Source organism: Sinocyclocheilus grahami, unplaced genomic scaffold (genome assembly GCF_001515645.1).
Source record: "Sinocyclocheilus grahami isolate Dianchi unplaced genomic scaffold, SAMN03320097.WGS_v1.1 scaffold424.1, whole genome shotgun sequence".
NCBI lineage: Eukaryota > Metazoa > Chordata > Actinopteri > Cypriniformes > Cyprinidae > Sinocyclocheilus > Sinocyclocheilus grahami.
This window is the reverse complement of record NW_015505603.1, coordinates 857,553-871,443: the sequence shown is the minus strand read 5'-3', so window position 1 is coordinate 871,443 and position 13,891 is coordinate 857,553. Positions and strand designations below refer to the sequence as shown.

General features: G+C 37.7%; 2 protein-coding genes across 2 annotated transcripts in view; both read right to left on the bottom strand.

The window, feature by feature from the left end:
- LOC107551449 (Bloom syndrome protein homolog) overlaps positions 1-9,184 on the bottom strand; it is an 11,522-nt gene extending 2,338 nt beyond the window's left edge. Inside the window, exons 1-16 of the mRNA XM_016233052.1 lie at positions 8,668-9,184; positions 8,341-8,401; positions 7,662-8,250; positions 7,402-7,549; positions 7,188-7,288; positions 6,992-7,112; positions 5,883-6,631; positions 5,588-5,764; positions 4,651-4,769; positions 4,456-4,569; positions 4,275-4,373; positions 1,548-1,696; positions 1,096-1,202; positions 843-1,003; positions 528-723; positions 63-253 (exon numbers count right to left, since the gene is read on the bottom strand). Of these exons, the coding sequence (XP_016088538.1) occupies positions 63-253; positions 528-723; positions 843-1,003; positions 1,096-1,202; positions 1,548-1,696; positions 4,275-4,373; positions 4,456-4,569; positions 4,651-4,769; positions 5,588-5,764; positions 5,883-6,631; positions 6,992-7,112; positions 7,188-7,288; positions 7,402-7,549; positions 7,662-8,250; positions 8,341-8,401; positions 8,668-8,762 (3,177 nt within the window). The 5' untranslated portion in view covers positions 8,763-9,184. The remainder of the gene's footprint in view (positions 1-62; positions 254-527; positions 724-842; positions 1,004-1,095; positions 1,203-1,547; positions 1,697-4,274; positions 4,374-4,455; positions 4,570-4,650; positions 4,770-5,587; positions 5,765-5,882; positions 6,632-6,991; positions 7,113-7,187; positions 7,289-7,401; positions 7,550-7,661; positions 8,251-8,340; positions 8,402-8,667) is intronic.
- A 1,214-nt stretch (positions 9,185-10,398) lies between these two features.
- ctsh (cathepsin H) lies at positions 10,399-13,290 on the bottom strand. The gene is made up of 12 exons (XM_016233077.1): positions 13,094-13,290; positions 12,766-12,797; positions 12,534-12,639; positions 12,345-12,415; positions 12,160-12,264; positions 11,973-12,059; positions 11,665-11,720; positions 11,467-11,548; positions 11,312-11,380; positions 11,131-11,237; positions 10,909-11,034; positions 10,399-10,765 (listed from the first exon to the last, which is right to left on the bottom strand). Exons 1-12 carry the CDS (start codon positions 13,167-13,169, stop codon positions 10,690-10,692), a joined length of 993 nt encoding a protein of 330 aa, XP_016088563.1. The 5' UTR covers positions 13,170-13,290; the 3' UTR covers positions 10,399-10,689.
- Positions 13,291-13,891: the final 601 nt, after the last annotated feature.

Sequence of the window (13,891 nt, the reverse complement as noted above, 5' to 3'; positions counted from 1 at the left end):
TTATGCATTATATTTGCATAATGTATGCTGTAAAGAATGAAATGATCCGATAATGGTCTTACGTGTGGTCTGGCACAGTTGTCACAGATGACCTCAGGATGCTCTTTACAGAAGCTTGTATTAAAAGTGTGCTCGCCAAAGTAAGCCAGCAACTGGATCCTCCTGCACTCAGCCACATTCTCACAGAAATGCACCATGCTGTGCAGGTTGTTGATGTGGGTGGCTTTGGATTGCTGGTTGCCATCTTTATCCACTGCAATTATATTAACCGTTATTGTAGACCACGCTCAGGCAGGTTAACTATGACTGTATAATGGTGTCTGGATTTTAGTATCCCAAATGCATGTTTTGAACATCTTTATTCTGTAGAGCACCTTAAAACATGTAATTTCACTGAATACCAAATGCAACATTTAAATGTCTTGCTCAGTTTTATTATTTTAATGTGATAAGTGATTGTTTACAGTTAATGCACCAATATATCCTAGCTTCATTACAAGAATAAACAAAAATCCTGCAGTACATACTCGCAATGAGTCTCTTGATGCGGATAACATCACTGTAGGCATAGAAGAGGACGCAGTGGGAAATCTCTCCATCTCGACCAGCTCTGCCTGACTCCTGGTAATAACCCTCCACTGACTTGGGCAAACTGGCATGGATCACATAACGCACATCAGGTTTATCGATTCCCATGCCAAATGCAATGGTGGCACACATAACCTAAAAATGAAAGATGAATGGTAAAAATTACGGTATTTCTGGGAAGCAGGGAAAATAAAAATACGTGGTCAAAAGAGCTGGTCCAGGTTTTATAGTAATTTTAAAAACAGTGTGTTTACCTGGCAGCCATCCTGGTTGATCCATTTATTCTGGACATATTCCCTGTCGCTGTTACTCAGGCCAGCGTGATAAGCCAGTGCTGCGATCCCAGCCCTCTGAAGACTGTCAGCCAGAGTGTCACAGTCATTACGAGACAAGCAGTACACAATCCCCGAGTCACCTACACACATGGTCAACATGATTTATAGGGTCTCCATGCTGTGGTGAGAAATTATAATTGCTAAAGACTGATTTAATCTGGACAGCACTCACGTGGGTAATATTTCTTGATCCACTGAATGCATTCCTCATCAACCTTCTTGGGCTTTTTTGGCAAAACCGAATATTTGAGATTGTGCCTGTTGAAGCTCATAGTGAATCTATGAAAACATAAATTTTAATATGAGTAACACATGTACATGATATCTATAGATTTCATGGTTAAGAATGAACAGAGTACCAATTTCAAATGCTTGTAGTCCGCAAGATTTTTAAACGGCATTTATTTGAAATAGAAATCTTAATGCATCCTCCTCTGCCAGGACAATCACATGAAACTTTTAATTAAAATGTAAAAATGTTACTTTGCCTTTCTGAAGGAAGATGAGGTTCAAATATTATGATGAATGTGAGCATGACTAATCAGAATACCATGCTTTTACAAATACAATTAAATCAAAAAGCCAGAAATATGTGAATCAGGAGTTGCATGCAGGAAGACTTACACCTGAGGACGGGTCATTGCCAGCTGGTTAAGAATGTCTTTCTGAACTCTAGGAGTGGCTGTGGCTGTCAGTGCCATTATAGGAACATTGGGAAACATCCGCCTGAGCTCATGCAAGCGCTTGTAGTCGGGCCTGAAGTCATGACCCCACTAAGGAAGAAACGGATGCATTTTACAATGTTTTTATGGATTGTGCTACAATAGTGCCAATATTTTTTGTAAAAGACTGTCTTCACGACTTAAATTGCATATTTCAGACCTGCCAACCTTTGAAATTTTTTTTGAGTACCATCAGTGTGACTGTGGGGGGGAATATATTCCTGTTATACAGTATTTTAGAGTAAACAGTAGGAACGCAACAATACAGTTAGCCCAAGGTTCAATAAATACTTCATTTTTTTAAAACAGTTTTCAGTTTGGTTCTGATGGTTTGGCACAACAGAGTTCTTTTTAGCGATTTTAAATGCTATTTTAAAAAAACAAACTCCACTACATTGTTGTACACTGTAGAAAAACATGGATTATCAAGTCTACCTTAAATTTATTTTGAGAGAAGTATTATTTTTATAGATTGGCCATTATTTAGTGCTATGAACATGTAATGTCTGTTTCATTCATACTGGATACTAGAGAGCACCCTTGCGCAGAAAGTCCACATATGCATCACCGAAGAAACAGAGCTCACGACTCCAGGAAATACCATACACGTGTTTCCTCATCTCAGCACACGACTCACGGACACACAAACAGAGCCAGTTTGGAGAGAAATAAAAAAAACACGGAAACCGCTCTGCTTGGTTGAACTCCTCGTCTTTTTCTGTTGCTTGTTTACTGCGCGTGGACAGGTCACCGGGTTTTTGCGTAGTTTAGAGTGACAAATCGTACCAGTGTACTTTAAGGTCAAAATGAGTACAGGTTGGCAGCTCTGCATATTTTGACTGTTCTTGCTACACTGTACAGTTTTCTATCAAGCTTACCTGACTGACGCAATGGGCCTCATCAATGACAAGGCGAGCCAGCATACCCCTTTCATACAGATTCTGAAGGGCACTGACCATCCGTCCACTTGCACACACCTGAGAACAAAAACAACACATATCAATACTGTTATAGATATGCACACAAACTTGCAACACACTGGTCTGACGTGAAACCCACCTTCTCAGGAGTGGCATAAAGCAGTTTGATGGGGGGATCCTTCCTAGACAGCTGCATATAGATCTTTGCAGCCTCACTATCTGTTTTGTCCCCTGATAAACTAGTTGCACAGATCTGAAACACAAAATTGCACAGGAATCAACAATTTCGATCAAGTTAAGACAATCATTGTGCATAAGGAAAAGAAGGACTCACATCTAATGTGGTGAGCTTTTGGACCTGGTCAACTATGAGAGACCGTAGAGGAGAAATGACAACAGTCACTCCAGCAAGGACACAAGCAGGAAGCTGATAGCAGAGACTTTTACCACCACCTGTAAAGAAGTTGTCACATTGTAACATATCACTAGGAAACACTTAAAAAAAATAGCTGGTATCTTAACACAAAGAAAGAAAACACTAAAACAAAAGGAAGAGAGACAGTACACTGCTTTAATGCTTAAAAAATTGAGACTGCCTGACAAAAAACAAAATGGTCAAAACGTCCTATTTATTATTAACCCTATAAAGTCTACTAATGTCCACCATTATGTCATGCTACATGTGTCTTTTTGCTGTGAAATATTTAATTAATTTCATAAAGTAAATGTAAGAATAACTTATTTCAAGATGAACAAAATACAATAAATCTCTCAATCATCATTATTTTACATTATATACTTATGGAATTGGAATAGTTAATGGTAGAGTCTGATATACAGTGGGTACGGAAAGTATTCAGACCCCCTTAAAATTTTCACTCTTAACAATATTGCAGCCATTTGCTAAAATCATTCAAGTTAAGTTTTTTTCCTTAGTGCCAATATTTTTTGTAAAAGACTGTCTTCACGACTTAAATTGCATATTTCAGACCTGCCAACCTTTGAAATTTTTTTTGAGTACCATCAGTGTGACTGTGGGGGGGAATATATTCCTGTTATACAGTATTTTAGAGTAAACAGTAGGAACGCAACAATACAGTTAGCCCAAGGTTCAATAAATACTTCATTTTTTTAAAACAGTTTTCAGTTTGGTTCTGATGGTTTGGCACAACGGAGTTCTTTTTAGCGATTTTAAATGCTATTTTAAAAAAACAAACTCCACTACATTGTTGTACACTGTAGAAAAACATGGATTATCAAGTCTACCTTAAATTTATTTTGAGAGAAGTATTATTTTTATAGATTGGCCATTATTTAGTGCTATGAACATGTAATGTCTGTTTCATTCATACTGGATACTAGAGGGCACCCTTGCGCAGAAAGTCCACATATGCATCACCGAAGAAACAGAGCTCACGACTCCAGGAAATACCATACACGTGTTTCCTCATCTCAGCACACGACTCACAGACACACAAACAGAGCCAGTTTGGAGAGAAATAAAAAAAACACGGAAAACGCTCTGATTGGTTGAACTCCTCATCTTTTTCTGTTGCTCATTTACTGCGCGTGGACAGGTCACCAGGTTTTTGCGTAGTTTAGAGTGACAAATCGTACCAGTGTACTTTAAGGTCAAAATGAGTACAGGTTGGCAGGTCTGCATATTTTGACTGTTCTTGCTACACTGTACAGTTTTCTATCAAGCTTACCTGACTGACGCAATGGGCCTCATCAATGACAAGGCGAGCCAGCAGACCCCTTTCATACAGATTCTGAAGGGCACTGACCATCCGTCCACTTGCACACACCTGAGAACAAAAACAACACATATCAATACTGTTATAGATATGCACGCAAACTTGCAACACACTGGTCTGACGTGAAACCCACCTTCTCAGGAGTGGCATAAAGCAGTTTGATGGGGGGATCCTTCCTAGACAGCTGCATATAGATCTTTGCAGCCTCACTATCTGTTTTGTCCCCTGATAAACTAGTTGCACAGATCTGAAACACAAAATTGCACAGGAATCAACAATTTCGATCAAGTTAAGACAATCATTGTGCATAAGGAAAAGAAGGACTCACATCTAATGTGGTGAGCTTTTGGACCTGGTCAACTATGAGAGACCGTAGAGGAGAAATGACAACAGTCACTCCAGCAAGGACACAAGCAGGAAGCTGATAGCAGAGACTTTTACCACCACCTGTAAAGAAGTTGTCACATTGTAACATATCACTAGGAAACACTTAAAAAAAATAGCTGGTATCTTAACACAAAGAAAGAAAACACTAAAACAAAAGGAAGAGAGACAGTACACTGCTTTAATGCTTAAAAAATTGAGACTGCCTGACAAAAAACAAAATGGTCAAAACGTCCTATTTATTATTAACCCTATAAAGTCTACTAATGTCCACCATTATGTCATGCTACATGTGTCTTTTTGCTGTGAAATATTTAATTAATTTCATAAAGTAAATGTAAGAATAACGTATTTCAAGATGAACAAAATACAATAAATCTCTCAATCATCATTATTTTACATTATATACTTATGTTAAAGTACATTGGAATAGTTAATGGTAGAGTCTGATTTATATTCTTGATATATTTGCTATTTTAAGAATATGGGCACTGCCCAAAATCTACTTACAGATTTGTGAATAAATCATTTTTTTTCTTATTTTACATTTTTTTATTTCTTATTTAATTCTTATTAAATAATTCTTATTTAAAAAAAAAAAAAATTCTAAAATTAATTTTATGCAAATCTCAACTGATGTAATTACATTTGCACCACTGGTCATAAATCTCTTTACATATTGTAAACCACTGAAAAAAAAATGTACATAGGCTGACCAATAATTCATGAATACTATATCTATACGTGTATGTAATTATTGCAGCAAGACATGTTGCAGGTGTAGCCAAGACAGTGAGCTAGGATGTCTAGTCTAACATCAAAATAAACAACAAGCAATATGAGTCAAAATGACTCCTGTTGCTATAACACTTGTAACAAACCTGTAGGCATCAGTACAAATGTGTCTTCTCCTAACAGTGTGGCATTAATAGCCTCCAGCTGATTGAAGCGAAACTGATGAAGCCCAAACTTCTTATGGAAGATCTTCATCATCTCTGGGCTGTGAGGAAAGCTGAAGCCTCTAAAGCGGTCATGAGCTGGGTTTCTGTACACGGGTTCTGCAGACCAAGATATACACCATTAACAGATAAACTGCTCATCATGCCATTTCACGGGGTCTTTAATAATAATGAACTAAATTATAAGGGATATAACATTACTCTTACTCTTACTTACCAGGGTTGGATGTCTTCGTAGGTTTTAGCACTGGGGATGTTACTGTCTTTCTCTCCAAAGGTTTTGAAGGCCCTCCCTCCCGCACCAATGGTGTTTTTGCACCAGAGCTGTCTCTTGATGCCAAGACACTTGGAGGTTCTTCAACATAATCTGGAATATCAGTCTCATTAAAATCATCAATATCAAAGTCATCGATTAGGAAGTCATCAACTGGCTCTATATCTGCTTGAGAACAGTTGGGTACTGCCGTGTTGGTTTCGACACAGCTCTCAGCATTTCTCTTGCCTGAATTTACTCTTTTTGGGGAATAAAACAAGTCAACCTGATCTCCACCTACAGTCTGAATGTTTGACTCATTGAAGGACAACCTTGAGTAGCACTTATCCGTTTTTGACTCAGATTTGCTTGAAGGTGGACTTGACCTGTTTGAGATGTCCCTACTAGTTGTTGTTTTTGCTGAGCTGTTAGGATTCCAGGAACCACCAGGGGTTTCAACTCCACTGATGATGCAGTCAGAGTCCTCAAAAACACTGTCATTTCCCAAAGACATGACAGAGGCAATGGACTTGCGAAACTGAAAGCCTGTTTTGACACCCTCTCCCCTTTCTGATGTCACTGGGGTCATAGATGATGTTAGACTAGAGGGTGTGACTCCAAAAGCTTGTCTTTTTAGCAGACTAGAATATGCAGTTGCTGCTGGGTCTAACTGAGATGTTCTAGATGGTGCACCATTAACAAGAATCCTTTTCCTGTGGTAAAGATAGAGAGTTATTAGTTATGCTGTAATAAGCAGCAATGTCATCCAACGCTAATATATTAATAGAAAACTATAAAATGAATATCACACTTGCATAACTGTAACATTTACTTCCTAATGAGTAAAAGGGTGAATTAGTCACCTGACATAAAAAAACAAAACAAGAAAACTTAATCTACGAATGTCACAATGAATGCAACATCTCAAGGGTCCCAAGAACAGCCTTTAATTTTAATAGAAGAATTTATGCAGAATACTTAATAGCATATTTTATGCAAAAAGTAATAGCAGACTATCTAAAATATGTAATTTTTTTAATTTACACAGCGAAAATACTCCTTTATTACTTCACCTGTGCGCTCTCTGCAGTAATAGCTCTGTGCCACAGGTCAGCGCTATGAGCTCATGCTCAGGAATAGTGTCCACTAGATGACAAATAGACTCCATAACAGTAAAGAGAGCATCATACGGTCCTAAAACACAAGTACATCATTTCATATAGAGCAAATGGTTGAATACCAAAAAGTTCAATCCTGCATGAGTGACACCTTTTAATTCTTTGGTAGGTTCATCCAAGGGTGCCGACAGGCTTGAGGCAGACTCATGAGGTGGAACATTTTTGTCAGCATGGGTAACAGGGTGAGATGAACTATAAAACAGTTTTAGAAAATAAACTTAAACTCAAACTTAAATGAAAAGAAACTGCACTTATTTTCATTTGTAGTTTGCAAAAAAAATCATTTTGCAATGAAAGCATGTTACCTTTTCTCCTTTTCTGAGTCAAAGGAACTCGTCTCCTCGGGAACAGGGGATGGGGGGATGAAATCCTGATAATCTTCATAAAAGTTGTCTGTCTCAGACTCATCAATGTCTATGATGTTTGTCTCAGCCCACTGTTCTTTTTCAGCAGCTGCAAATCAAATACGGTGTATTATTTTTGGGAGCACACCAACCTTTTCTTTAACAGGTGAAAAATTTACAAATTAGGGGTAAACCCACTGAAAAAATTGAGGTGCACTAACTTGTCACACAATTGATGTCCTTTTGGTTTTTCTCTGGTGAAGTACAGTCGATGATCTCCTCATCTTCAGTGTCACTCAGTAATGCCTTTTGCTGGACTGATTTCTTATGTCTTTTGGTCTTTTTAATGGGCGAGTCCTCAGGCTCTCTCTCAGCAGGCGCTGTGCTGAATCTATTAGCAGCTGACAGGACGTCCTTTGGGGCAGTTATGGCTTCTGTAACCTGTAAACCTCCATTTAATGTAGTCTCATCACTCTTAGCACAAGAGGCATTTGGGGTGGTGTTCTGGTCCGAAACACTAAGCTTTTTTGTATAGGTCCCTGTAACTGGGGACACTACTCTTGTCTTGACTGGGGTTTCAAAATCATCCAAGTCATCCCATTCATTGAAGGAGAGTTGAGAGATGTCATGCTTAGGTTCACCCACAGTTTGATCCTTAAGTAAGGCTGCAGATTTGAGTAAATCATTAATAGTAGATTGGACAGGAGGTGTTTTGTTCACAGCAAATGGGTTGGCTAATGGATTAACAGTATTTGTCTTCGGTCTGCTGGGTGCTGCGAAGAAGTTGACTTTCGGTGCTGCCCTCTCAGGCTTTTGCGAAAACGTCACAGGAGTTTTGGTTACTTCACAGCTGCGGGGAATATTGACACTCCTGTTTGCTAAGACATTTGCACCAGTTACCTTTAGAGGAACTTCCACTTTGGAGAAGCTGGATGAAGACTTCTTTTTGAAACAAAACCCCCTGAACAGAGAAATTTTACAGAGGTTAGACAAACTTGCTACACATTTGAGATGTTGATATGGATTCATTTTAATTGTATCCATCTATCTATCTATCTATCATGTTAAAGACCGTATTTGCAGGCTCTCTGGTTCCTGTTTGTATTTATTCGGTACCTAAACCTATCTATCTATACTCTGTACTTCAATCTATCTGTTCTGTATCTGACTGTTTTTGCTCTGTAGTTAAATCTATCTATCTATTATAGAATATAATGATGTTCTTACCCATGCTTTGGTTTCAGCAGTGACAACTTGTTCTGTGCAGCATTATTGTGTCGTTCCAGTTGCTCCTTTAGGTTGTTTTGAGGAAGACTCGGCATTGTGTGTGCATTTATATTAAATATGAATCATCCAAAGTTCATGTATATGGCATTTAATCAGCTCCACAAACAAATACACTCGCAAAAATAAATACAGGCATGCTCCGTTAGAATGCGATATTACAACCCTTGGTTTAGGACAGAAAACTCACAACGGAAAGTGTTGCTCTTTCTGCCATCGTGTGAACATTAAAACAACATAAAGAGAAAGTCACACAAAATGCCTTTACAATTTCCGCCACCAAACACAAAAGTTTGATATTCTGATATAACATACGAGCGCGCACAAAGTCACCATAACACCTCTGAAAGCTCGCGCTTACCGCGTATTCGTAGCTCGTACTCTGATTGGACAGCTGTCAGTGACGTCACTTCCTGTAAGCGGCTGCTTGTTTGTAACATATATTTTTTCTCATTTTCAGTTTTACACCATCAGTATCTTTTTTTCTATTTCTCCACTGTCTTTTTTTGCTCAGTGCATTTTCGTGTCTCAACGTAGACTAATAAGTACTTAAATAACTGCTTCCTCTCTGGCGCTCGCTGTTGTAGCTCAAACATTAGATGTGGATGTAGGTTGCCACATACTGGTTTGCTGTGGAATTGCACATCATTTACATATTCTATCTCAGCAAGGAAGTACAGTCCCACAGTATTTAAAGGGGTCATATGATGCGATTTCAATTGTTCCTTTCTCTTTGGAGTGTTACAAGCTCTTAGTGCATAAAGAAGATCTGTAAAGTTGCAAAGACTAAAGTCTCAAATCCAAAGAGATATTTTTTATAAAAGTTAAAAGAGTCAGCCACACCTACCTAAAACAGCTAGTTCTAACACGCCCCCACATATCTACATCACTATGTGGAAAGATTTGCATAACATCGCCCAAATGTTCACGCAAAGAAAGAAGGCGTAACTTTTATTCTCGCTGTAGTATTGTTGCTGCCGCCGCCGCCATGTCGTAAAGACGCTGTGTGCTTCGTTGTGAAAGCGAAACTACTTTGTTTGGTCTTCCAAAAGAGGACACGACTAGATTTCGATTTCTGGTTTTATGTTTACGCAGCGCGATGCAACGCGTAAAAAGACAGTATAAGTCATTATAATCCGTAATTATGTCCCCACTGGATGCAACAAATGCCTCGTTTATAATGGGTTTTAATGTTTTTGTCTCGTCGCTCCGCCCGGACAGGGCATCACAGTATGGTGAGGGGCGTAACATTTCCGTCACACGCTTGAGGTATTCGGCCAATCACAACGCACTGGATAGCTGGCCAATCACAGCACACCTCGCTTTTCAGACCGATGAGCTTTGAAAAAATCGAGAAACAATAATGTAAAGTATGTGGAAAATAATGTGTTTTTTGAACCTTAAACCGCATAAACACATTTCATTACACCAAATACACAACATAATGTTCTTTTTAGCAGCATCATATGACCCCTTTAATTAAAAAGCAGCATATACAATTATATATTTAATATAGAAGTAACTCCAGCAATATCTGCAGTGTTTTACTTTTTAAAGTCTTTAAGCTGTACTTAATGGATGAACACCATTACTCTGATGGAAAGTGATCCATAAAAAAAATATAAGACACACACACACACACACACACAAACAAATCCCTGAGAAAAGATTTATTTCAGTACAATAGTTTTGTACTTAAAATCTTAATTTTAACAAAGCAGACAACTTTAAAAACAAGATTAAGCATATTAACAGCAAATGGGGTGTCATTGAATGTTTTAAATGAATGTGAATAATTATTTATTACAAAGATAAATAAGTATTTAACTTATTTACTGACAGCTAGTATAGACTACAACTCATTTATGAAGATGTTGTCCATTGTGCATAAAATGATTTTGTGTGAGAGTAAAATGTAATAACTTGTCTCCCTTTTTATGGTGTAAGAAAATACATTTCAGTTATTTACACCAAAGGTAAAGGATAGGATGAACACGCAGCAAGTCCACACATATTCTTTCCCCTCTCAATGTAAAAATATCTGTATGGGAAATAAAATAATTAACATTAAACATCACATTTATTGCTATTAACTTGGTCAAATGGTCAAGTTTCAAATATAATCGCTACTGTATTTTTTAACCTTACAGTAGCACAACATTTGAGGAAATCATGCAAACAGACCCATTAATTCCCCAGTAGGTTCCCCAGGAGTTCTTCACTATCCAGTACGGAGTTCCATTCTGCTCAGCATAGCCCACAGCAAGCACTGCATGGTTCACCATGTCAGTAGTGTTATGACACACTGTGCTATAAAATCACAGAAATTGCCAAGAACTGTCACAAATAAATCCAATATAAAACCAGTAGCCTATAAAAGCAAATGTATATATATTTCATACTAACCTAGTATATATTCCATCTTTGTAGTGCATGAAATCAGATGTCACCTCATATGCAAGGCTGACAGGGTTCAACCTGGCCACAGCATCCACCATTCCCATTTCATCATACTAATAACAGGAATTTACAGTTAGAGAGAAGGCATGAAGTTAATATTAATATTTGTGCATGGACCATCACTTACCTTTGTAATGTTTACAACATCTTTCACAAAGGCAGCAGCCAAGTCTGGTTTGAATCTGCATTCACCTTCCTACAAACATGTGCAGTATGAACAAATGCCACCACTTTATGAATGAATCTTGAAAACAACAGCTGAAAATACAGTAAAATACTTACTTTAGCCTTATAGGGGTAGTCTAGCTCTGTCATAAGACCTTTGTTGTACATGATGTACTCAAAGGCATGACTTGGGAGGCCACTAAAAAGCATGTGCCGGGAGTAACATGTTGTTTAGACTATTTTACAGTGAAGACTTTACTCCTAAAACCATAAAATAAGCCAAGATGAGTTCATTCATCATTTTATCTAACTCACCCATTGCAGCCATGATTGTCGAAAGCACCTGCACAATCTACAAGCTGCTGCTCTGCCTGTAAAGAGTGCATGATAGGAACAGGAACAGGAAGAGGTAAGACAAAATAACCTGATGTTTCATAAATTACAGTTATGTTTTATTACTAATGTGCTGTTTTGGGGTTTGTTTGAACCTGCCAAAGGGCAGAAAAGGGGAATTATTGGTATATTCATTACAATGTTGATACTAAATTAAATAATAAGACATTATTCATATCTGATGGTGAATGTTCACAGCCATTGTTAAATTAAAAGCAACATATACATACTAGTTGTAGGAGTTTCCCTGTGGCAATAGCAGTGACAGACTCCAGACAGCCTGTGGTGGAAAAAGTCCAGCAGCTACCACAAGCTCCCTGGAATAGTGTCACCGATTAAGCATCAGCACTGTTTAATTAAAAAAAATAATTATCATAAGCACAATAGAGGATTATTAGAGCAAGATAAGCAAGCTACCTGGTTCTTGACATTAGTTACATAGTTTCCTTTCGTTCTCCAGTCAATCATATCAGGATATGGCCCATTACTGCTCAGATGATTCCCTCTAGTGGCGGAGCAGTTCTGTCAGGTTGTAAAATATTCATGAATTGCGGTACTTTCCTATTTCCTCACTGATCACGAGAGGCTGTTAAAAATAATACCTGAGGTTCTGTCAGGAGGTAGGACTTTTTAAATTCAGCAAAGGTCATGTCTGAAAACTGATTCAGTCCCACTGTAAAGTGCAGAGAAATGCTATGTGATTTTTTAAAACACCGTGTTTATATATATATAAACATCGTGCTCATAAAACAAAGATTTCAGTAAGTTAGATCATATTAGTCATAGCCTACTTGAAAACTTATGGTTTCCTGCATTATGGCGCTCAATCTTCTTCTTGTTGTCCAGGAATATCTGTAGTCGCTGGTAATATTCATTTATCTCATAATTTTTGTCATACTGGAAATTTCAAAAGAATAAACAAAGTTATACTTTTCTTCCTCTTCCTAATTTTTTACTTCGTTCATTCAGTGTCGCCTTAAATTTACTTTGTGTTAGGACATGAACTTACAAATAACTTCTTACCTGAGACATCCATGATTTGAAAAGATACTCATCTGTAACAAATACATATTTTAATTTTTAATGCACACAACCGTTCTCCAAAGTACCTTTATCACGTTTAAATTAATTCATCATTCGTATTTAAGTCCACAAAATGTAGGCTATTTTAAATGTTGTATTATATATAACTATGACTCTATACACTTTAAGTTTGAGTTGTCATAAATTTGTTATGCATTTGTACTGAAGCGCCAAATAGTCAAAAGCGAAAGTAGCCTACGATGCAGCGATACACGTACGTGGAAGAAGAAAAAAAAGCTTAACGTCAAAAGCTGGTTAAAAAATGTACCTTCCTCAGTGTGCAGTGGCAATGTATGCACCTGATACAGAACGGCAAACAGCACCGGTACAAACAGCATGTTCATCTTCAAGCCTGCGAGCAACTCATAACAGCAGCATAACAATATATAAGATCTCTTCACATGAGCTGCAGCACTCCTCCTACACGAGGGAGGGCTTTCATTGTCCTCTGCTCTTCGGGTTAAAGGTGCACTCGATGTTCTTTTGAAAACTGAAACGTTTTACACAAAGAAATGAGCAGCATTTTTTAGATAGCCTATATATAAAGCCGTTTTGTTTTACATGGAGCGGGTCGCCTCCCCAGTAAGGATGGGCATATCGATCCTAAGTATCGATATATCGATACTGACGCGAGTATCGAAAGTATCGAGTACTAAGGTGTTTTATTTACCAGTGATTTTGTTTATTTAAAATAATAATAATAATGCGTACAAATGCATTGAATTGGACGAATAACCTTTGTTCGCAAGTAATTGTGTAGGATAGAATTATTTTCCTGCTCATCTGAACACACAAATGTTGCAAGACAGAACCAATCAATCAAAGAGAGCGTTCACTCACTTCTAAAAGTGCATTCAAACAGGGCTGCGTTGCCCAAAAGTCTCATAAGAAAGCATTCAAGCTTTTGGGAACAGCAGCCCTGAACAATGCTTATCAGAGGACAGAAAAAAAAACATACGTTTGAGTTATTTCACAATAAACAAATTGAAATCGTAGCCTACACAGTGTGTACAATGACATTGATTTAAATTGAACGTTGAAAGATAATATAGATCATGTTCTATTC